This window comes from Oncorhynchus mykiss, chromosome 10 (genome assembly GCF_057628025.1).
Source record: "Oncorhynchus mykiss isolate SJ-2025 chromosome 10, ASM5762802v1, whole genome shotgun sequence".
Taxonomy (NCBI): Eukaryota; Metazoa; Chordata; class Actinopteri; order Salmoniformes; family Salmonidae; genus Oncorhynchus; species Oncorhynchus mykiss.
The window spans coordinates 30,646,441-30,671,031 of NC_143031.1; the positions used below are offsets into that span (position 1 = coordinate 30,646,441).

General features: G+C 42.2%; 3 protein-coding genes across 13 annotated transcripts in view; 1 reads left to right on the forward strand and 2 right to left on the reverse strand.

The window, feature by feature from the left end:
• Positions 1-6,874, reverse strand: part of LOC110533632 (cytospin-B) — a 166,525-nt gene extending 159,651 nt beyond the window's left edge. Inside the window, exon 1 of one of the 4 annotated variants that reach the window (XM_090186331.1) lies at positions 6,747-6,873. The gene's annotated coding sequence lies outside the window, so the exon portion shown is untranslated. Of the gene's footprint in view, positions 1-6,741 lie in introns of all 4 variants that reach the window. The other 3 variants (XM_090186330.1, XM_090186336.1, XM_090186335.1) reach the window with 3 other exon arrangements.
• Positions 6,875-8,722: 1,848 nt separating this feature from the next.
• Positions 8,723-12,029, forward strand: LOC110533637 (mitochondrial import inner membrane translocase subunit Tim22). 2 transcript variants are annotated; one of them, XM_021618042.3, is made up of 4 exons: positions 8,723-9,235; positions 9,562-9,758; positions 10,600-10,672; positions 10,779-12,029. In XM_021618042.3, the coding sequence occupies exons 1-4, from the start codon at positions 8,977-8,979 to the stop codon at positions 10,853-10,855; spliced, it is 606 nt and encodes a 201-aa protein (XP_021473717.2). In that variant the 5' UTR covers positions 8,723-8,976; the 3' UTR covers positions 10,856-12,029. The 2 variants fall into 2 exon arrangements, with proteins under 2 accessions (XP_021473717.2, XP_021473718.2); XM_021618043.3 differs by having other exon boundaries at positions 8,932-9,235; positions 10,600-10,690.
• Positions 12,030-12,251: 222 nt separating this feature from the next.
• The window catches only part of LOC110533635 (active breakpoint cluster region-related protein), a 244,852-nt gene continuing 232,512 nt past the window's right edge, over positions 12,252-24,591 (reverse strand). For 4 of the 7 annotated variants that reach the window (XM_036990049.2, XM_036990053.2, XM_090186341.1 and 1 more), the window contains 7 exons: positions 21,313-21,372; positions 20,792-20,901; positions 19,166-19,305; positions 17,408-17,542; positions 17,112-17,217; positions 14,208-14,373; positions 12,252-13,543 (listed from right to left, as the gene is read on the reverse strand). In XM_036990049.2, coding sequence (XP_036845944.1) covers positions 13,454-13,543; positions 14,208-14,373; positions 17,112-17,217; positions 17,408-17,542; positions 19,166-19,305; positions 20,792-20,901; positions 21,313-21,372 — 807 coding nt within the window. In that variant the 3' untranslated portion in view covers positions 12,252-13,453. The remainder of the gene's footprint in view (positions 13,544-14,207; positions 14,374-17,111; positions 17,218-17,407; positions 17,543-19,165; positions 19,306-20,791; positions 20,902-21,312; positions 21,373-24,591) is intronic. The other 3 variants (XM_036990050.2, XM_090186342.1, XM_090186345.1) reach the window with 1 other exon arrangement.

Below are 24,591 nucleotides of genomic sequence, written 5' to 3' on the forward strand. Positions count from 1 at the left end.
TTAACTATTTTCACCTGCAGTGTTCAAAACATCTTTCAAGCTGTCAGGCATTCCTCTTGTGGATGCTGCAGTGTACCCAAGTGCTTGCACGCGCACTACCACTCCACTATGTCTCCCTGTCATGGCTTTTGCGCCATCAGTACAGATACCAACACCTCTTGACCACCAAAGTCCATTTGATGTCACAAAGCTGTCCAGTACTTTAAAAATATCCTCTCTTGTTGTCTTGGTTTCCAGTGGTTTGCAGAAAAGGATGTCTTCCTTAATAATTGACCCCCCATAAACGTAACGGACATGTACCAGGAGCTGTGCCAGGCATGTTGACTCATCTAGATGTAACGCATAGAATTCACTAGCTTGTATGCGAAGCAATAATTGTTTCAAAACATCTCCTGTCATGTCACTGATGCGGGCCTTTTCCCCCAGCATTGTCCCAGCCATATCCACGGCAGCAGGAAGAATTAAGTCCTCCACAATAGTATGGGGTTTGCCTGTCATACCCACTCAGTAGCTCACCATATAAGACACTTCTAGCCCCTTCTTATTCATGGTATCTGTTGCTTTTATACATGTCTTTTTACTTGAGAACTCGTGCTGCTAGGTGACCGAAACTGTGACATGTGTAACACCTCGGCCATTCTACAATCTAAGCTTGATGCCCTCAATCTCACACAAATGATCAATGAACCTACCAGGTACAACCCCAAAACCGTAAACACGGGCACCCTCATAGATATCATCCTAACCAACTTGCCCTCTAAATACACCTCTGCTGTTTTCAACCAAGATCTCAGCGATCACTGCCTCATTGCCTGCATCCGTAATGGGTCAGCGGTGAAACGACCTCCACTCATCACTATCAAACGCTCCCTGAAACGCTTCAGCGACCAGGCCTTTCTAATCGACCTGGCCCGGGTATCCTGGAAGGATATCGACCTCATCCCGTCAGTAGAGGATGCCTGCTTATTTTTTTAAATGCCTTCCTCACAATCTTAAATAAGCATGCCCCATTCAAGAAATTTAGATCCAGGAACAGATATAGCCCTTGGTTCTCTCCAGACCTGACTGCTCTTAACCAACACAAAAACATCCTGTGGCGTTCTGCATTACCATCGATCAGCCCCCGTGAAATGCAACTTTTTAGAGAAGTTAGAAACCAATATCCACAGGCAGTTAGAAAAGCCAAGGCTAGCTTTTTCAAGCAGAAATTTGCTTCCTGCAACACAAACTCAAAAAAGTTATGGGCCATTGTAAAGTCCATGGAGAAAAAGAGCACCTCCTCCCAGCTGCCCACTGCACTGAGGATAGGAAACTGTCACCACCGATAAATCCACTATGATTGAGAATTTCAAGAAGCATTTTTCAACGGCTGGCCATGCTTTCCACCTGGCCACCCCTACCCCGGTCAACAGCACTGTACTCCCCACAGCAACTCGCCCAAGCCTTCCCCATTTCTCCTTCTCCCAAATCCAGTCAGCTGATGTTCTGAAAGAGCTGCAAAATCTGGACCCCTACAAATCAGCCGGGCTAGACAATCTGGACCCTTTCTTTCTAAAATTATCTGCCAAATTGTTGCAACCCTTGTTGCAACTAGCCTGTTCAACCTATATTTCGTGTCGTCTGAGATTCTCAAAGATTGGAAACTCTTGACCCAAACTGCTACAGACCTATATCTATCCTACCCTGCCTTTCTAAGGTCTTCGAAAGCCAAGTTAACAAACAGATCACCAACCATTTTGAATCCCACCGTACCTTCTCCGCTATGCAATCTGGTTTCAGAGCTGGTCATGGGTGCACCTCAGCCACACTCAAGGTTCTAAACGATATCTTAACCACCATCGATAAGAAACAATACTGTGCAGCTGTATTCATTGACCTGGCCAAGGCTTTCGACTCTGTCAATCACCACATCCTCATCGGCAGACTCAACAGCCTTGGTTTCTCAAATAATTGCCTCGCCTGGTTCACCAACTACTTCTCCGACAAAGTTCAGTGTGTCAAATCTGAGGGCCTGTTGTCCGGGCCTCTGGCACTCTCTATGGGGGTGCCACAGGGTTCAATTCTTGGGCCAACTCTCTTCTCTGTATATGTCAATGATGTCGCTCTTGCAGCTGGTGAGTCTCTGATCCACCTCTACGCAGACGACACCATTCTGTATACTTCTGGCCCTTCTTTGGACACTGTGTTAACAACCCTCCAGACGAGCTTCAATGCCATACAACTCTCCTTCCGTGGCCTCTAACTGCTCTTAAATACAAGTAAAACTAAATGCACGCTCTTCAACCAATCGCTACCTGCCCGCCCGCCCAGCATCACTACTCTGGACGGTTCTGACTTAGAATACGTGGACAACTACAAATACCTAGGTGTCTGGTTAGACTGTAAACTCTCCTTCCAGACTCACATACAACATCTCCAATCCAAAGTTAAATCTAGAATTGGCTTCCTATTTCGAGCCAAAGCATCCTTCACTCATGCTGCCAAACATACTCTCGTAAAACGGACCATCTTACCAATCCTTGACTTTGGTGATGTAATTTACAAAATAGCCTCCAACACCCTACTCAACAAATTGAATGCAGTCTATCACAGTGCCATCTGTTTTGTCACCAAAGCCCCATATACTACCCACCACTGCGACCTGTACTCTCTCGTTGGATGGCCCTCGCTTCATACTCGTCACCAAACCCACTGGTTCCAGGTTATCTACAAGACCCTACTAGGTAAAGTCCCGCCTTATCTCTGCTCGCTGGTCACCATAGCTGCACCCACCCGTAGCACGCGTTCCAGCAGGTATATCTCACTTGTCACCCCCAAAGCCAATTCCTCCTTTGGCCGCCTCTCCTTCCAGTTCTCTGCTGCCAATGACTGGAACGAACAACAAAAATCTCTGAAACTGGAAACACTTATCTCCCTCACTAGCTTTAAGCACCAGCTGTCAGAGCAGCTCACAGATCACTGCACCTGTACATAGCCCATCTATAAATAGCCCAAACAACTACCTCTTCCCTTACTGTATTTATTTATTTTGCTCCTTTGCACCCCAGTATTTCTACTTTGCACTCTCATCTACTGTCAAATCTACCATTCTAGTGTTTTAATTGCTATAATGTATTTACTTCGCCAACATGGCCTATTTATTGCCTTTACCCCCATATCTCACCTGCATATTTAGTTAAAATAAATCCAGGTTAGCAGGCAATATTAACCAGGTGAAATTGTGTCACTTCTCTTGCGTTCATTGCACGCAGAATCAGGGTATACGCAACAGTTTGGGCCGCCTGGCTCGTTGCGAACTAATTTGCCAGAATTTTACGTAATTATGACATAACATTGAAGGTTGTGCAATGTAACAGGAATATTTAGCCTTAGGGATGCCACCCGTTAGATAAAATACGGAACGGTTCCGTATTTCACTGAAAGAATAAACGTTTTGTTTTCTAAATTATAGTTTCCGGATATGACCATATGAATGATCTAAGGCTCGTATTTCTGTGTGTTATTATGTTATAATTAAGTCTTGATTTTGATAGAGCAACTGACTGAGCGATGGTAGGCACCAGCAGGCTCGTAAGCATTCATTCAAACAGCACTTTCGTGCGTTTTGCCAGCAGCTCTTCGCTGTGCTTCAAGCATTGCGCTGATTATGACTTCAAGCCTATCAACTCCCGAGATTAGGCTGGTGTAACCGATGTGAAATGGCTAGCTAGTTAGAGGCGCTAATAGCGTTTCAAACGACACTCGCTCTGAGACTTGGAGTAGTTGTTCCCCTTGCTCTGCATGGGTAACGCTGCTTCGAGGGTGGCTGTTGTCGATGTGCTCCTGGTTCGAGCCCAGGTAGGAGCGAGGAGAGGGACGGAAGCTATACGGTTACACTGGCAATACTAAAGTGACTATAAGAACATCCAATAGTCAAAGGTATATGAAATACAAATCGTATAGAGAGAAATAGTCCTATAATTCCTATAATAACAACAACCTAAAACTTCTTACCTGGGAATATTGAGGACTCATGTTAAAAGGAACCACCAGCTTTCATATGTTCTCATGTTCTGAGCAAGGAACTTAAACGTTAGCTTTCTTACATGGCACATATTGCACTTTTACTTTCTTCTCCAACACTTTGTTTTTGCATTATTTAAACCAAATTGAACATATTTCATTATTTCTTTGAGGCTAAATTGATTTTATTGATGTATTATATTAAGTTCAAATAAGTATTCAGTATTGTTGTAATTGTCACATATATATATTTTTTAAATCGGCCGATTAATCGGTATCGTTTTTTTTTGGTCCTCCAAAAATTGGTATCGGCGTTGAAAAATCATAATCGGTTAACATCTAGTTTACATACACTCAATTAGTATTTGGTAGCATTGCCTTTAAATTGCTTATCTTGGGTCAAATGTTTTGGATAGCCTTCCACAAACTTCCCACAATAAATTGGGTGAATTTTGGCCCATTCTTCCTGACAGAGCTGGTGTAACTGAGTCAGGTTTGTAGGCCTCCTTGCTCGCACAAGCTTTTTTTCAGTTCTGCCCACAAATTATGGGATTGAGGTCAAGGCTTTGTGATAGCCACTGCAATACCTTGACTTTGTTGTCCTTAAGCCATTTTGCCACAACTTTGGATGTATGCTTGGGGTCATTGTCAATTTGGAAGACCCATTTGCAACCAAGCTTGAACATGTCTTGAGATGTTGCTTCAATATATCCACGTAATTTTCCTGCCTCAAGATGCCATCTATTTTGTGAAGTGTACCAGTCCCTCCTGCAGCAAAGCACCCCCACAACATGATGCTGCCACCCCCGTGCTTCACCGTTAGGATGGTGTTCTTCGGCATGCAAGCCTCCCCCTTTTTCCTCCAAACATAACGATGGTCATTATGGCCAAACAGTTCTATTTTTGTTTCATCAGATCAGAGGACATTTCTCCAAAAAGTACGATCTTTGTCCCTGTGTGCAGTTTTTATGGCGGTTTTGAAGCAGTGGCTTGTTCCTTGCTGAGCGGCCTTTCAGGTTATGTCGATGTAGGACTCGTGATTCCCGTGGTGTTTATACTTGCGTACTGTTGTTTGTACAAATTAACGTGATACCTTCAGGGATTTGGAAATTGCTCCCAAGGATGAACCAGACTTGTGGAGGTCAACATTTTTTTTCTGAGGTCTTGGCTGATTTCTTTTGATTTTCCCATGATGTCAAGCAAAAAGGCACTGAGTTTGAAGGTAGGCCTTGAAATACATCCACAGGTACACCTCCAATTGACTCAAATCTGTCCACGACCATTCTCTTGCCTACCCCTTTGGATAGATAGCCATTGTAAGACTCCAACCATCTGCCTCCTGTGTCTGCACTTGGGTCTCGCCTTGTGCCTTGATACTATAACTAATCGGCGGTGTGAATGACACATGACATGAATGACGCAGTGCTTGTTTACCTCTTGAAAACATTTAATGTAAAAAAATACACATCTTAAAGGGAACAGTCTGAATTTAGGGGAGTCTAGGGTCTAGACTAGCTTTCCCCTAGGTAGGCTACTTTTCTCATTATAACACGCAGTAAACCAAGACCAAAATAGCAGCAGTTTACAAGTTTAAACCTAAGCATCGTTTTGAGACCGTCGTTTGACTAAGCCTGAAGGCTGTGACTGTGTAGTTTATAGGCAGATAAATGTAATAGGGCTGCAACTGATTATGGCACAGCCAGTACAGCACACAGTAGCTCAGTCATAACAACATTGACCATAAGGAATCACTAAGGGATCTATTAAAGAAATAAACAGCAAACTTTCACAGATGACGAGACTAACTACAACAAAGCCTTAACAAAGCCTAAGCTACACGTATAGCTCTAATAAGGAACACATGGCAGGCTGATCGTGTGAAAAATACTGTAGCCGTACGCAACAGTAGCATGTGGAGGGTTTCAAATACAGTCAATGTATCCACTAAGGACATATCAACATAGTTGAGCACAGTAATTACACATTTGTAAAATGTCACACATTATGTGTGACCTATACGTGTTAAAATGCCAACAGAAAATATATAATTACATCGTTACGTATGACATAGGCTAATTCTTATATTGATTATCTACTAATAGCGTAAGCAGTTAGACAATATAGGCTACGCAATGGGAATATGTCAGCTTGGGAGAGCTAACCTATTTTAGTAGGCAGGTGGTTGCTTTTCTCTGTCACCAAATTTACAGGTGGAGGCAGCAGACAGAAACAACACCCTGTTGAACTTCAAACAGAGACACACAAATTAGCAAAGGCACCAGAGCTCTCTTATTCACAATGGGAAGAGGTCCAGTGTGAATAATTCCACCCTGTCTCCAAAAAATGACATGACAGATGTCTTCGGTTGACTCAGCTTTACCATCACAGAAGTATAACTGCAGCATTCTCTAATTGTAAAATATGTGGCCCTGAAGATGTCGACTCGAGCTGACCATACATTTTTTAAACATTTTTTAAACTAAAAAAAAGAACCACGAGCTGAGGGTACTGCGGCTGTCATGAGACAAACCCCTTGTCGTTGATCAACACCAAAACGTCAGCCACTGTGAACTACAGTATTGCTAGCCAACTGGTCGTCATAACGACTCTCTCACAGCCTCACAAAATATATGTGAAACGTGTATGACGAAATGGTAAAAACGGTTGACATTATCATTGTTGGTTCAAAACATGTTATTTTCGACAAAAAAGGCAAAATAATATAAATGTTTCCCTCACCTCACCTGCTCTTTTTAACTCTGCCGCTAGCGCGCTCGCTGCTGCTGATGATGAGGTGATGTGACGATGACGCTCGTGTGTGGATATATGCAGCGTTCAATACTACTCGGAACTAGGAAACTCGGAAAGGTCTGACTTGCTGATTCGTAGAACGCGGCACGTGTATAAATGAGCAAATCGGAATCGTTAGCGTTTCCTAGTTCTGACTAGCACTTAAACACGGCAGTAGAACTGCGCCTGCATGTAGAGCGCACGAGTTTGGTGCAGTATCTGCATCAATGATGGGGTAGTGGTTTTTAAATAGTGTGTTCGTTGATGAAAATATACTGTAATGAAACAGCAGGGAGCAGGTCTCGAACCCTCGACCTTTGAGCCCGAGGTCCGGCGCGCTATCGACTGTACCGCAAAAGCATGCTCGTGCGGCAGAGTCGATTTCCGCGCTTATAAACCAAGGATCGTTACAATACGCAACATGTAAAGCGTCGGTCATGTTTGATGAGCTGAAATAAAAAATCCCAGAAATGTTCCAGACTCATATGTGTTTACATCCCTGTTAGTCAGAGTTTCTCCATTGTCAAGATAATCCATCCACTTGACAGGTGTGGCATATCAAGAAATTGATTAAACAACATGATCATTAAAAATGTGCGCCACTCTAAAATGTGAAGTTTTGTCACACAACACAATACCACAGATGCCTCAAGTTTTGTGGGAGTGTGCAATTGGCATGCTGACTGCAGGAAAGTCCACTAGACTTGTTGCCAGAGTATTTAATGTTTATTTCTCTACCATAAGCCACCTCCAACGTCGTTTTTAGAGAATTTGGCAGTACGTCCAACTGGCCTCACACCCGGAGAACACGTGTATGGCGTTGTGTGGGAGAGCGGTTTGCTTATGTCAATGTTGTGAACAGAGTGCCCCATGGTGGCGGTGGGGTTATGGTATAGGCAGGCATAAGTTATGGACAATGAACACAATTACATTTTATCGATGGCAATTTGAATCCACAGAGATACCGTGACAAGATCCTGAGGCCCATTGTCATCTGCCACTATCACCTCATGTTTCAACATGATAATGCACAGCCCCAAGTCGCAAGGATCTGTACACAATTCCTGGAAGCTGAAAATGTCCCAGTTCTTCCATGGTCTGCATACTAACCTGACATGTCACCCATTGAGCATGTTTGGGATGCTCTGGCTCGACATGTACGAACAGCGTGTTCCAGCTCCCGTCAATACCCAGCAACTTCGCACAGCCTTTGAAGAGAAGTGAGACAACATTCCACAGGCCACAATCAACAGCATGATCAACTCTATGCATGAGGCAAATCGTGGTCACACTAGATACTGACTGGTTTTTCAATCCAAGACCCTACTTTTTATTAAGGTATCTGTGACCAACAGATGCATATCTGTTTGACCAGTCGTGAAATCCATAGATTAGAGTCTAATAAATGTATTTCCTTCAACTTATTTCCTTATGACCTGTAACTGTAAAATCTTTGAAATTGTTGCGTTTTTATATTTTTGTTCAGTGTATGACAAACATTTTATTAAATTGACACTCTCCTCATCTTTTTCTTGCAGAGTTAAAATAAAAAATTGGGGAGGCCAGTAGCCTAGTGGTTAGAGTGTTGGCCCAGTAACCAGAGAGTTGTTAGATCAAATCCCTGAGCTGACAAGGTAAAAATGTTGTCCTGAACAAGGCAGTTAACCTACTGTTCCTAGGCTGTCATTGTAACTAAGAATTTGTTATTAACTGACTTGCCTAGGTTAAAAAAAAAATAATTCAACTGTCAATGTATATATAGTGAGAAGTGCTGTGCCAATATTGATCTAAGATGATATGGCTGATGCAGGGATTTCATGTTTATGACTGGAATCTGGACATATTTAATATAGCATTTATTAAAACAGTGAATGTGGATTGATTGGGAGAGGATATGCTCAAGGTCAATTACATCTCCAGCAATTGTTTTAGTCGAATCTGCTAATACAGATAAGAAGACTCCGGTGCACTTCACTTGCATGCTAAAGCAAGTAGAAAAGGTTATTTCCTATAAATTGAAAAACATTTTCTAAAATAATAAAACTGAATGTTCTATGTTAATTCCTGAACGTAATAGTTTTTTCACAAGGAAGTAATATAGTTAACCTCAAACTGCCATACATTTGTCGAATCTACCGTTTTAAATAAGGTCTTTCTTGAATTGACCAGCCGTTCACAAACATCATGGCGACGACCGTGAATAATGGAAATGTCCCTGTGTCGGACACACAATCCTCAACCTCGGCTGATCCACGCTATAAAGGTTCAACATTCCAGTACAGCATGCTCCTGGAGCACCTAATCGGGGAGAAGAGGCCGATTAAAGATTTGAATCCAACCGTTATGGGAGGTCTTCCCAATCCCATGAAAACCGACGACCAGAAGATGATCGAACGGGGAATGGAGAGCTGTGCCTTCAAGGCGGTGTTGGCATGTGTTGGAGGTTAGCTAGTTTTTTACTATTGTCGACGATATTACAATTGCAACTTGCTTGGTGCATTTCTTTTTCAGGGGTGGTGCTGCCTGACATAACGATCCCATGGTGACCGTTGATTGCAGCTAGCTACAGCAGTTTCTCTCCATGCAAGAGGCCAACCACTTATAATGTACACAGTTGTTCCAAATTATGTATCTTTATTGTGTTGGTATCTTACTGATGATATGAGCCCTTGACGTCTCTCTGTGATGTTGTTAATTTTCACTATAACATTACTATGCCCATATTTGCTGTAGCTAACACAATCTTGTGACACTGTGTTTTCCCCACAGGGTTTGTTCTTGGGGGAGCGTTTGGTGTGTTCACGGCTGGCATAGATACCAATGTGGGATTTGACCCCAAAGACCCCATGAGAACACCTACTGCCAGAGAAGTCCTTAAAGACATGGGCCAGAGGGGAATGTCCTACGCCAAAAACTTTGCAGTCATTGGAGCAATGTTCTCCTGCACAGAGTGCATCATTGAATCGGTAGGTTGTCTGACGTTTTTTTTTCTGCTTGAAAACATCAGAAAATAATATTGTAATGAAATTGGCAGGGAGCAGGTCTCGAACCCTCAATCTTCTATCCCATAGTCCAGCGCGCTATCGACTGTGCCGCAAAAGCATGCTCCAGTGGCAGAATCGATATCCATGCTTATTAACCCAGGGTCATTACACTCCTTTCAAAGAGCACGTCCTCACGCTAGCTTGCGACTCAACGTCTTATAGGAATGCACTCACCGGCCAAGCACACGCACTGTCGTGGATGCAAGGTTCGATCACTTCTGACACCAACGTAATGCGAGGATGCAAGGTCCGATCACTTCTGACACCAATGTAATGAAACAGCAGGGAGCAGGCCTCGAACCCTCAACCTTCTAGACCGAAGTCCAGCGCACTATCGACTGTGCCGCAAAAGCATGCTCGAGCGGCAGAGTCAATATCCATGCTTATTAACCCAGGGTCGTAACACTATGCTAACTAAGAGAGTAGCAAAGTGAGAGTAGTCTGATTAGTGGAACTAAAGATATATATTGAAACTTAGCACTAGGTCCGTCCTTATTCTGGCAAATGTGTCAATTCATCCCAAGCATGAGACAGCCTGTAATTTTTTGACAATTTTATTACCTTAACTTTGTGGTTACATAATATTATGTTCCACAAATCACAACGTTAATCTTCTAGGCTAATGGCTGATGAAATTCATACCGTGATTATGTAATCATTGTTTTGAAAAATACCAAAGAGAATTTGAAAACTCTGGAACTAGTACTGTGTATTTGTCATTGGTCTCATACTGCCCCCCTGTGGTCTATATTGTATGTTACAGCACAGGGGAAAGTCAGACTGGAAGAATGCTGTCTACAGTGGTTGTGTTACTGGGGGAGCAATAGGATTTCGTGGTGAGTTAACTACTTAATGTAAGTTCAAATGTCCCATGCATTGATATCACTGACTGATTGTTAAACGATAATTGGTTTTAAGCTGTGATTGTGTCCTTTCTTATAGCTGGGGCGAAGGCTGGAGTGCTGGGATGTGGAGGTTTCGCTGCCTTCTCTGCTGCCATTGAGTACTATCTCCGGTGAAAACCAGGGGGCCTTCGTTACCCCTGTGGAATATGGTTGAGGTGACTGTCCCTCTGGGCCAGTAACAGACTTTATACCTCATGGAAAGAAACACATCCCAGAGAACACTGCTCTGCAGATGGCACATCTGGTCATGAGGATTATTACAGTTGGACAATTCCATCCTGGTCTTCATCAATCAATTACATTTATAAAGCCCTTCTTACATCAGCTGATGTCACAAAGTTCTGTACAGAAACCCTGCCTAAAACAGCAAGAAATGCAGGTATAGAAGCACAGTGGCTAGGAAAAACTCCCTAGAAAGGACAGAACCTAGGAAGAAACCTAGAGGAACCAGGCTATGAGGGGTGGCCAGTCCTCTTCTGGCTGTGCCAGGTGGAGATTATAACATAACATGGCCAAGATGTTCATAGATGACCAGCAGGGTCAAATAATAATAATCACATTGGTTGTAGAGGGTGCAACAGGTCAGCACCTCAGGAGTAAATTACCTTTTGTTGACTGTATCCTGTGCACAGTGATGTCATACTGGCTTTTCTTTTATCGAAGTTAAACTTCGTCATTGAGATGAAACTGTCGGTTTTAGATGAGAGCTGGCTATTCTCTCCTTTAGTTGTGGGTAAAATACAGCCTGGTGACATTAAGTCAAAAGTTTGAGTCCAGGTCAATGGGTGTGTTTGAGTGTTAAGGCTAAAGCAACAAACACTAAATGTGCCATTGTTTATAAAAGGTTTTCTGTGTCAAAATAAACATCTGCATCCTCCAACACCCAAACTGAAACAAACGTGACCAAAAAAATCTACACTGTAAAGTTCATGAGTCAGAAGATTTCTAAGCTCCAGAACGCAAAACACTTTGAAAGGCGATGACTTGACAAAAGTTAGCTGCACTAATGCAACTAATTGTTTTATAGTCTCGGACTCAAACAGTCTTACTGTAAAAGCAACATTTACAGAATCCATCCAATTTATAGTTAACTGAAACAAGTCACCGGTGTAAATTGTTTATTTAAAGTCATTAAGCAATGCATTACATGACTGGACGTGCCCACCCAGATAAGATCTACAGATGTTGAAAATTCATTAATGGTGAATAATATGAACTCAGCGTTGTGGGTTCGATGTGTCATTTAATTGCAGGACTGGTTATCAATTAAAACACAAACCACTGCTAATTGCTCCTGTAGTTTTGTATTCATTTTTCAATTCTAATGATTTGTTTGGTAACTGCATGCTTAGTAGATTCGGAATACCTAAGATTGCAGTGCAAAAAAATTAGTTTGGACAGTACGGATAAAATTATAATACATGAATGTCACTTCCCAACTATCACTAGGATGGATGCACCAAACCAAACCAAACAAATAATTACTTGCAATAAAAGTTAGACAACTTCATTTTGGTACACTTATTTTACTAAAAAGAAGTTTACATTTTTCCTTGTTAATACAGTATACTCATTGTTCTCAAAGGAAGTAAAATACATGTTTTCTTTTAAATCTTATTTAAAATATCAAATAGGACTCATCTAACAGTGCTTATTTTAAGATATGTCTCAGGCCTGATAGCAGAAAGGTTGGATTTGTACAGCATTGATGGAGATTGCTGGTGCAACACACTAGCAGTGACAACCTACTTTTGTCACCCAGCCTGATATGATTGACAAGCTGAACATGCAATGAGGGCATTACACTACAAACATCATCCCATAGATTATAACTGGTGTCATTGGACACTCAGAACAGGCTTGCAATGTAATGATGAAAAAAAAGCAAATGTTAAAAAATGTGTTTACATTTTTCCATAACCCTCATCTCACAGGTTGATGATATCTCTTTAAAGAGTGGTTCAGAATAAACTCAGATTTTACACTGTTGCTGTACAGCTCAGCCAACCTTGGCTGTGAATAAGAATAAGCTAAGAAAAAACTTCAAACAGACTCCGTTGCGCAATTCTCTAATTGTACTGGACTGTACAGGCACACGTAATATATTTATTTATAAATAATAGGGGCAAATTTGGCCAAGACTCAGACAGAGGGAGGGCTGTGCTCTCTTGTCTTTGCACATGGAGAGAAAATCTGACAGTGACCATTTACTGGCGGCTTGCAAGCTCAGTCCTCAGCTCCTTGCTCTAACGCTCCCACGCGGTTCTACATACACACAGAGCCCTCCTCCACCACATGCACAAAGCCAGATAGGAACTATTGAACAAATAATATTTATAAAATATGTAAATGCAAGTTTTCTTGGAATGCCTCTGGAGAAAAAAAAAGAGAGAAATGGAGTCAGTAACAAACCAGACCCTGACCTTTAACCCCTCACTGATAGAGGTCCCAGAATGGTGGCTGTCTGTGGGGTTACTGTGGGCCAGAGGTCTGCTGCTCCCTCCACACCTGCACTTCACCAGATGGATGTACTACACACTAACATGACACTAGAAGACGTGACTATGGGATCCAGGGGGAGCACCATGTCTCCTCTTCCCTCACGTCTGACTCCATCTCTTCTCCCTCCCTTGTCCAGTTTTAAAAGGGAGCTGGGTGGTATGGGGGTGGGGGGACTTGCTGTTGAGTCTTTCTCTCTGGACCCCCAAGGGATTAAACGTCAGTGGAAAAGTAGAGTGTGTTCCGCTTCAGCTCAGCGAAAGAGATGGGAGGATGCTGCAGGTAGTACAGCAACACCTGGACCTGAGATGGGGAGAGAGAAATAAGGAGCTTGAACCTAAAATCAATTGTGTTTTGTTCAAATACCACTTATCATAGTTCTAACCAAAAAAAGGACTAGGATATGGCGCATTACATAAAGCCATGTGACTACACATTCTGTACATGACTCAGTATGTGACGAAGCATCTCTCCATGATATCTGAGTATCTGCATACTCATCTATCCACTAAACATATGGAGATTTAATAAGTCACTGCACAATAGTTGTCGCTGTCTTTACAGTTAATGATGAAATATAGCATGCTATTGTTAGCATTGGGGCATTTATTGTGATTTACAGTAGTCACTGTTTATATGCGCCCTAGAATAAGTCATTTGTGAACATGAAGCGGTTTCTCTCTCTCTCAGCACCGGGCGGAGCTCCAAGTGGTGCTTCTTAATTATAAATACAGCTGGGAGGCCAGACCTGGCTGACACGGGTAAAACACACACAACCCACTAAGCTACATTGGAGTACACACACACACCCACACAGATGTATGTAGATTCACACACCCACACAGATGTATGTAGATTCACACACACACCCACGCACCCACGCACTCACTCACTCACTCACTCACTCACTCACTCACTCACTCACAAGCAAATGCACATGCACACACACACACACAGATGTACGCACCCAAGTCACACTGACCTGCGCCATGACGTCGTGTGACCAGATGTCAGAGGCCAGTGTGATGTGTCCCTTGGTGACCTCTGACTCAGAGGGTCTGAGCAGGGTGGGGCCAAACACTGTGCCCAGGTTGTGGAGGGACATCTTGTTAATGGGCTCCTTGTCAGCAACTCTGGAACACAAAACAGACAGATAGACCAGTCAGACTACAGCGATCACAGGGACAGATCAGTATTAGTTATTTTTCTAGTCATGCGACATGTTTTGCTGGTCTTGCCATGTTACTATGATGACTCATCTTCCCGTAGCAGTGACCGTCAGTGCAGCACAATATGTTTCTTCTACAAGGCCCATTGAATTTCTGAACTAAGTTACTGACTGCAGAGTGCACTGTCTGCACTGATGGATGTTAAAGAGCTGTACTGGGATCAGGCCACCATAATGGCTACATGGCGCAGTAGGGTTGTATTCTGACCCAGCGCTAGCACTGTAAACTGACCTCAGGCCTGCCCATAGGTAGAAATCTGATTCATATCTATGCACCTTCCTGCTTGCCTGCCAAACTCTGACATCCATTTCTATTGCAGCAGCTTCACACACACTATATAACCCCTCTACTGGGGATACACACCGCTCTAAGCTTTCTTTTCTCATTTTTCAATCTCACTGCAAGGATTAACTGAACACCAACTTCTGGGAGGAGGCGTGAGTGAAGTAACGTGTGACTGAAACTGGCAAGCAGCGCTACGCATTAAACTTGGTCTTAGTTCCCTCTAGTTCCTGTTATATAGCTAGAGGAGAATGATATACTCTCTGACACATTTTTCAGTCTCATTTGTCATTGTAAAATGTGATGAATTAGTGCCTCAGACGGCATATCAGACGGCTGATTGAGGACCCTTTAAATGTAGAATGTGTTTGTTTTCTATGACTGTTTTGTATCTCTGCTTTTCATATTGTATTGATGTGTATATTTTTGTAATTACACAGCTGTAAAAGAGACCTTGGTCTCAACATGACTGCCTGTTTAAATAAAAGTGACATGAAACCATTGTCTGCCCTGCAGTAGGAAACCATAACAAACACACGAACCTGATCTTTTAAAAGTCTGGTGGTGAAAACTATTACTGTACTCAGAGTATGAATAAGTCCCCACACAGGCCATTACTACTGTAGCTGATGACAGATGTGGGTGATCGGAGGAGACCCATAAGTGTTCCTGCCAATGCTAGTGGTTACCAGTCTGTGGTTGTACCCTCCTCTACCATGCCCTTCTAATTGAAGGCAGTTTTAACAGGCACCACCATGTCATCACATGTGGTTACACACTGCCTTTCCAGACTGGCACATGATTGGCCAAGACCATCACAGCTATATTCAAAGACAAAATGGTAGTAGAGAAGTCATTTTAGCAGTAGGGATGTCATTTTAGCAGTAGGGAAGTCATTTTAGCAGTAGAGAAGTCATTTTAGCAGTAGGGATGTCATTTTAGCAGTAGGGAAGTCATTTTAGCAGTAGGGATGTCATTTTAGCAGTAGGGAAGTCATTTTAGCAGTAGGGATGTCATTTTAGCAGTAGGGAAGTCATTTTAGCAGTAGGGAGCAGTAGGGAAGTCATTTTAGCAGTAGAGAAGTCATTTTAGCAGTAGGGATGTCATTTTAGCAGTAGGGAAGTCATTTTAGCAGTAGGGAGCAGTAGGGAAGTCATTTTAGCAGTAGGGATGTCATTTTAGCAGTAGGGATGTCATTTTAGCAGTAGGGAAGTCATTTTAGCAGTAGGGATGTCATTTTAGCAGTAGGGAAGTCATTTTAGCAGTAGAGAAGTCATTTTAGCAGTAGAGAAGTCATTTTAGCAATAGGGTTGTCATTTTAGCAGTAGGGTTGTCATTTTAGCAGTAGGGAGCAGTAGGGAAGTCATTTTAGCAGTAGGGAGCAGTAGGGAAGTCATTTTAGCAGTAGAGAAGTCATTTTAGCAGTAGGGATGTCATTTTAGCAGTAGTGAGTCATTTTAGCAGTAGGGAAGTCATTTTAGCAGTAGGGAAGTCATTTTAGCAGTAGGGAAGTCATTTTAGCAGTAGAGAAGTCATTTTAGCAGTAGGGATGTCATTTTAGCAGTAGGGAAGTCATTTTAGCAGTAGGGAAGTCATTCTAGCAGTAGGGAAGTCATTTTAGCAGTAGGGAAGTCATTTTAGCAGTAGGGATGTCATTTTAGCAGTAGGGATGTCATTTTAGCAGTAGGGATGTCATTTTAGCAGTAGGGATGTCATTTTAGCAGTAGGGAAGTCATTTTAGCAGTAGGGATGTCATTTTAGCAGTAGGGAAGTCATTTTAGCAGTAGGGAAGTCATTTTAGCAGTAGAGAAGTCATTTTAGCAGTAGGGAAGTCATTTTAGCAGTAGAGAAGTCATTTTAGCAGTAGAGAAGTCATTTTAGCAGTAGGGATGTCATTTTAGCAGTAGGGAAGTAATTTTAGCAGTAGGGAAGTCATTTTTCATTGACATAAATGCATCCTTCCAACTGGACCATAACTCCTCAGTCTAGCTCCTTAACCTCACCACTAACGGGTTGGCTTAAAAGGGCCAGTGCATACTTGTCGTCTCTCCAGGGCCTGGGCACTGATGACTTTTCCCTCTGTCCTCTGTCTTATTGGGGCAGTCAGTCAGTGGCTAATGAGCGTTGTGCGGTCACAGTAGCAGGAGCACACCTCATGACCTCAGGCAGAGTGCAGCTGAACGTGAAGCTCTCCAGAACACAGTTTTATAGCAGGCTTAAAGAACCACTCGCATTGGTACCGTACTCTGGCCAGAACTCCTCCAATATCCAATCTGAATGTATTAGGCTGCCAGTTAATATGGCCCAACTGTCAACAGTAATGGTTACTAGCCTTTATGGTAGATTATGTGTGTGTGTACCTCTTGAGATGCTCCAGCAGGCTGAGGAAGGTAATGAGGTTAGGGTCAGGCAGAGAGCGCAGCAGGTGCATCATGCAGTTCTCCTTGGCTGCAGGGTCTGACAGAGCTGTAGAGAAGAGGAAGAGAGGGGAAAGAGGAGAAGAACAGAAGAGAATTTAAGAATTACCCCTCTACGGGGGAATATGAACCATCATTTCAATGTTGTGGTCTCAATAAAAACAAGGAATAACTCCCCTATAACTGACTATTGAGATGCATCCTAATTGTATTGGTATGGTCTGGGTCAGAGGTCGTACCTATGCCCTCCATGAAGGCTGGGTACAGGCGGTCAGTGAGCAGGGGCTCTGGCAGCTCACGGAAGTACAGCTTCAGAGTCCCTGCAATGGCGTTGATGTCCATGTCACTCAACATCACAAGGATGTCTTTGCTATCTGTGGAGGGGAGAGAGGGATGGGGAGAGAAAAGGGGGAGAGAGAAAACAAAAACACACATGATCTCAAGGGAAGCGCATCAGCCTCAACCAAACAACTACTTCATTTCCAGACTGATCATTCTGGCTCCAGAGATGACATAACAAGCAAAAACACTGTTTAAAACCCAAAACCCAAACCACCAGTGATCTCAGCTCAGTGAGCCATGAACACAGCAGAGACACAGAGGGGGTTATCTTTGGTTTGGTCTAGGGGCCGTGACAGAGACATGGGTATCAGACTGTTAAACAGCCACCACTGTTTAACATTGAGTGGCTGCTGCCAACACACTGACTCAACTCCAGCCACTTTAATAATGGGAATTGATGGGAAATGATCACTAGCCACTTTAAACAATGCTACCTAATATAATGTTTACATACCCTACATTATTCATCTCATATGTATATGTGTATACTGTACTCTATATCATCTACTGCATCTTTATGTAATACATGTATCACTAGCCACTTTAACTATGCCACTTTGTTTACATACTCATCTCATATGTATATACTGCACTCAATACCATCTACTGTATCTTGCTTATGCCGCTCTGTACCATCACTCATTCATATATCTTTATGTACATATTCTTTATCCCCTTACACTTGTGTGTATAAGACAGTAGTTTTGGAATTGTTAGTTAGATTACTTGCTGGTTATTACTGCATTGTCGGAACTAGAAGCACAAGCATTTCGCTACACTCGCATTAACATCTGCTAACCATGTGTATGTGACAAATAAAATTTGATTTGATTTGATCCCAAATAGCACCCAATTCCATATACAGTGCACAACTTTTGACCATAGGGGGACCTTCAGCCTGGCTGTAAAGAGCCATAGAGCTCTGGTCAAAAGCAATGAAATATAGAAGTAATAGGGTGCCATTTGGGATGCACTCTGGTACTCCCAGGGAGGACAACACACAGCTGACAGCTGCAGCTCCCCTGTGCTCTTCCTGCCCTTTCCCACAACTCGCTCTGTTAATAGCCAGGCTGAAGACCCTCTGCCATGGGCCTGCTAGCCTGATCCCGGCACACCGTACAACATGGAGGATGGAAGGAGAGGAACGACAGGACAGCTCAGGAGGAGACTTGTGTTGATAATGTAGGGTCTGGAGTTATTTCTGATAATATAACCTGACCAGGAGAAACTCATGGCCCTAGTTATAGCAAACAATAGGAACACCTTCCTAATACTGAGTTTCAGCCCCCCCCCCCCCTTTTGCCTTCAGAATAGCCTTAATTCGTTGTGCCATGGACTCTACAATCACATGTTTTGTCTTGCCCTTTGACCCTCTGAATGGGACACATACACAATCCATGTCTCAATTGTCTCAAGGCTTAAAAATCCTTCTTTAACCTGTCTCCTCCCCTTCATTTACACCGATTGAAGTGTATTTAACAGGTGACACCTGGTCAGTCTATGTCATGGAAAGAGCAGGTGTCCTTAATGTTTTCTATACTCAGTTTATAGGCCCAGAGTTATGCCTGGTCAGGTCCCATGGACAAGACAATCTCCTGGTTCTATTGATGAAGACAGGTATATTTTACAGTGTTGGTAGTATGAGTGTTTCTTACTGGTGTCGAATGCTGCTTTGAGGGCCTGGATGTCAGTGGCCACCCCTGAGATCCTGTAGATTCCCACCTCGTCGATCCCCCTCTTCTCTACCTCCTCAATGCACTGACGGACTATGTAAGGCACCTTGGAGCGCTCACGCCTGTTGGGGGACAAACCCAACACACATCAGAATTGATATTACAGCACGGCCCCTTTCAAATAACATTAATGCTAATCGTAGCGATCAAACAAACTGTACAGAAAGATTATAGAGAGGGGTTTATCCTGAAGTTATGAAGTTTTAACTACACATAGTGACTTATAGTGCTCCTTCAGAAAGTATTCACACCCCTTGCCTTTTTCCACGTTTTGTTGTTTTGCAAGGTAGGATTAAAATGGATTAAATTCTAAATTCAACCCCAAGTAAACACGTTAGAATCACCTTTGGCAGCGATTCAAGCACTGTCAAGTTGATTGTTGATCATTGCTAGACAGCCATTTTCAAGTCTTGCCATTATTTTCAAGTAAAATTAAGTAAAAACTAACCACACCACTCAAGATCATTCATTCATTCATCTAGTCTTCGTAAGCAACTCCAGTGTATATTTGGCCTTATGTTTTAGGTTATTGTCCTGCTCTATTGCGTTTATTTTTATCCAAAAAAACTCCCAAGTCATTGCCAATGACAAGCATATCCATAACATGATGCAGCCACCACCATGCTTGAAAATATGAAAAGTGGTATTCAGTGATGTGTTGAGTAGGATTTGCCCCAAACATAAGGCTTTGTATTCAGGACAAAGTTAAGTTCTAATCCCATTTTTTTGTGCAGTTTTATTTTAATGCGTTATTGCAAACAGGATGCATATTTTGGAATATTTTTATTCTGTACAGGCTTCTTTTCACATGTCATTTAGGTTAGTATTGTGGAGTAACTAACGTTGTTGATCCATCCTCAGTTTTCTCCTACACACCAATTAAACTCTAACCAGCCTCATAGTGAAATTTCTGAGCGATTTCCTTCCTCTCCGGCAACTGAGTCAGGAAAGATGCCTGTATCATTGTAGTGATACACCATGTAAAGTATAATTAATAACGTCACCATGCTGAAAGGGATATTCAATGTCTGTTTCTAATATTTTTTAAACGTCATCTACCTATTGGTGCCCTTCTTTGCGAGGCATTGGTCTTTGTGGTTGAATCTGTGTTTGAAATGAACTGCTTGACTGAGGGACGTTACAGATAATTGTATGTGTGGGGTACAAAGACGAGGAAGTCATAAAAAAAATCATGTTAAACACTATTATTGCACACATGCAACTTATTATGTGACTTGTTAAGCACATTTTTACTCCTGAACTTATTTAGCCTTGCTATAACAAAGGGGTTGAATACTTATTGACTCAAGACATTTCAGCTTTTAATTTTTAATACATTTGTAGAAATGTCAAAAAACATAATTCCACTTTGACATTATGGGGTATTTGTGTGTAGGCCAGTGACACAAATTGAAATCGAATTGAATCCATTTTAAATTCAGGCTGTAACACAACAAATAATGTAACAGGTCAAAGGGTGTGAATACTTTCTGAAGGCACTGTAGTTTGTTCATTACTTTATTATGAGAGAAATTCAACATGGCGTACTTTGTCACAATACTGATTTTGACCCCGAACACCCCACTCTGTTTTTTGGAGGGCGTTCTCTTCAGACTCAAGTCCCGACTAGTAAACTTCATGGAGAACTCCACCTTGATCTGTGGGAAACAATACATACAACGTGTCAAACAATCTGCATTATTTTCTTTTCTTATTTGACAGGGATTATGTACCGTGAACATTGCAGCAGCTTTTAGTGACACAGCTCATCTGCTCGTAAAGATAATATTGCATTGTCTCTGGCGAACTATAACAAGCTACATTATAATATCCACACACTAAGCCCTGACAAGTCATCTTCTATTGATGGGGTTGAATGGGTAAATGACTGACAGGACCAGGAATGGAATTAGGAAATCAAGGGCTGGTTTCTTGGACACAGATGAAGCCTAGTCCTAGATTAAAAAGCATGTTCAGTGGAGATTCAACATTGAAAGAGCTTCTTAGTCCAAGAAAAGGCTTGATCTGGGTCTGGCAAACTGGCCCCAAAGGTTCCTGGTGTCCCTTACCCCATTCATCTCTATGACGTCCACGTGCCAGTTCTTCGACTGCACCGTCTGGGGGTCCAGCTGATATACAAAGAGAAAGAACGTGATTAAGTTTCCTTCGTTATATTCTCTGCCCATGCCATAATCGATGCATAACCTCATAGGAGACTGAGAGAAGGTATGACAAGAGCAGTGAGTGTTCAAATACACGTACAGTGTCATGGACACAATCACATGGACCCTCACAGAACGCACTCCTTGTATCGTAAATGTACAACTGCACTCTAGCAGAGACACTAAAGCCTTATTTCTGGCATGGTGCCTGTGTGATGTGTTCTTCTTGTGTTAACTTAATCTGACTGTCACTACACCACAGTACCTAGCCAGCTCTCTGAGTACCCAGGGTTCACTGCACTGGAGGAATTAGTCTGTTTATTAGGACACAAACATGAAGACGTCATGTTATGTTAACTTCAACTATGTTTTGTGTTGTACTTGTTCTTCTATAACCACACCCCTGGACCTAGCCAGCTCTGGACTTCTGCCTACCCAGGGTTCACTGCTCTCTCGCTCTCTCTTTCAAGCACCTGTCCCATATGTGTCCCTCCCGTCATGCTCTGGTGAGGTTCTGAAGAGCTCCTTTAAAGTCCAGCCAAGAGAACAAAGAGGCCACGTTACAGTTTGTTTTCCGAGACGAGACTCTCCCTTCAACATGGGCAGGAGGAGGGGGGCTATTTTCTGACTGCTGCTACGTGGAGAGAAAATAAGACCCCGTTTTCCTTTTGCCTCCTCAATGGAAATTCCCAGACTGGCCTGTCTATATTTAAATAACCAAAAATCCCTGGGAACTTCAGATTCAACTGCAGTTTTTCTTTTCTCCTCCATATAAAATTTACAGGATGCTGACATCTGATAAAGTTAAATGGGCTTTGCCCCATGTGTGGATGGAGCAGTGGTGCACGCTGGGTAATGTGTGTGTGTATGTTTAGACTGAGAGGAACCTCTGTAGCCTAGCCAGCCTGAGGGCTCTGTGTGGGTCTGTCCCTACCTAATGAAAGTGATCATCTCTGCATTAAAACACACAATATTTCCTCTTTCATGCATCATGAAACAGTCCATTCACCCCATCAGTCCTCTACTGGGCTAACTAACTAATGTATCACATTTCCCTTCTTTCACTAATGTGAACAAGAATCACATTGATTGAGATGAAAATACACCACACAAGAAAGCCCCCTTTTTCAAATCAGTAAATCACAAATATAGGCTAACACACAACAATGGAAGCACTGCTGCTGCCCTTTCTGTTCACTACCATTTTATTGATATTGCTAGTGCCCAGTTTCATCTTGTTCCTGTTAGTTCTTGTAAGCTGAACTGTCATCTGGTTGTAGGCCAAGTTCTTTGTAGCTCTGCTGAAATGCTTGTGGGTAGAGACAGGGCAGTGTGTTCTTTAAGAAAGTGAGACAGGGACAGGGGTTGTGTTTTTCCCATTTACGTATGGCTGTCTCTAGGGGTAAGCAGTGGCCATGAAAATGACTGCCTCACACGCTTCAGCCTGCTCAGTAGCAGAGGCAGAGCTGGGCAGTTTTCTCATGCTGCCTTGGGAGAATAGAGCTCCGACATGATGTATGATGAGAAGCAAACCCCAGATACATCCGCCTGAATTTAAAATGGATTACATTTTGATTTTGTGCCACTGATCTACACACAACACAATGTCAGAGTGGAATTTTGTTTTTAGACATTTTTACAAATTAATTAAAAGCTGAAATGTCTTGAGTCAATAAGTATTCAACCCCCTTTGTTATGACAAGCCTAAATACATTCAGGAGTAAAAATATGCCTAACAATTAACATAATAAGTTGCGTGTACCTATTCTGTGTGCAATAATAGTGATTACATGATTTTTGAATGAGTACCCCATCGCTGTACCCCACACATACAATTATTTGTAATTTGAGTAGCGAATTTCAAGCATAGATTCAACCACAAAGACTAGAGAGGTTTTCCAATGCCTCAAGAAGAAGGGCACCCATTGGTAGATTTAAAAAAGCAGACATGGAATATCCCTTTGAGCATGGTGAAGTTATTAATTACACTTTGGATGGGGTATCAATACACCCAGTTACTACAAAGACACAGGCGTCCTTCCTAACACAAATCATTATGTTTGGGGAAAATCCGACAACATCCCTGAGTACCACTTCATATTTTCAAGAACGGTGGTGGCTGCATCATGTTAAGGTATAAAATAAATGGAATAGAGCTAAGCACAGGCTAAATCCTAGAGGAAAACTTGGTTCAGTCTGCTTTCAAACAGACACTGGGAGACAAATTCACCTTTCAGCAGGACAATAACCTAAAAACACAAGGCCAAATATACACTGGAGTTGCTTACCAAGACGACAATGGATGTTTCTGAGTGGCCTAGTTAAAGTTGTTACTTAAATCAGCTTGAAAATCTATGGCAAGACTTAAAAATGTCTGTCTAGCAATGATCAACAACCAACTTGACAGAGCTTGAAGAATTAAAAAAAAGAATAATGAGCAAATATTTCCAGGTGTGCAAAGCTCTTAGAGACTTACCCAAAAAGACTCACAGCTGTAATCGCTGCCAAAGGTGTTTCCACTCAGGGGGTTGAATACTTATCTTAATCAAGCTATTATATTGTTTTTTTTGTCATTCATCTTTAGAAAATGCTAGAATTTTTCTTACACTTTGACCTTTGAGTATTTTTTGTAGATTGTTAAACAAAAATACAATTATATCCATTTGAATCCCAATTTGTAACAACTAAATGTAAAAAAGACCAAGTGTGTAAATACTTTCTGAAGGCACTCTATATAAGTCTCAGCTTTTCCACCTAGCTTACACTGAACATGCTGTGTTAGATACACACACCGCAGCCACTGACTAGCATAGCAGTTCTACAACAAGGAGCTAATACCTTTAATACACAGATTCAGCAGCTCCCTGTGTATACCATTACTACCTTCCTAGATGATGTGCTTGTCTGTCTTAAGCCGCATAATCGTTTATTGCTGAGCGAGCGCAAGGCCAACACACTCACTTTCTCGTAACTTTACATTAAGCTAGCACTCATAAAAGTTTGTATTTAGGGAGTCTAATTACCTAATAAAAAAACGTTTTTGAATCAATTACTCTGACACCTATTACCATTAGGGGAGATTTTGTCAATAGGGTTTGGGCATTTAACAAGGTTGCCCTAATCATGGCTATGGTATCCTCACTACTGTACTGTAATCCCCCCAAATCAATCCCTAAAAACTTAATG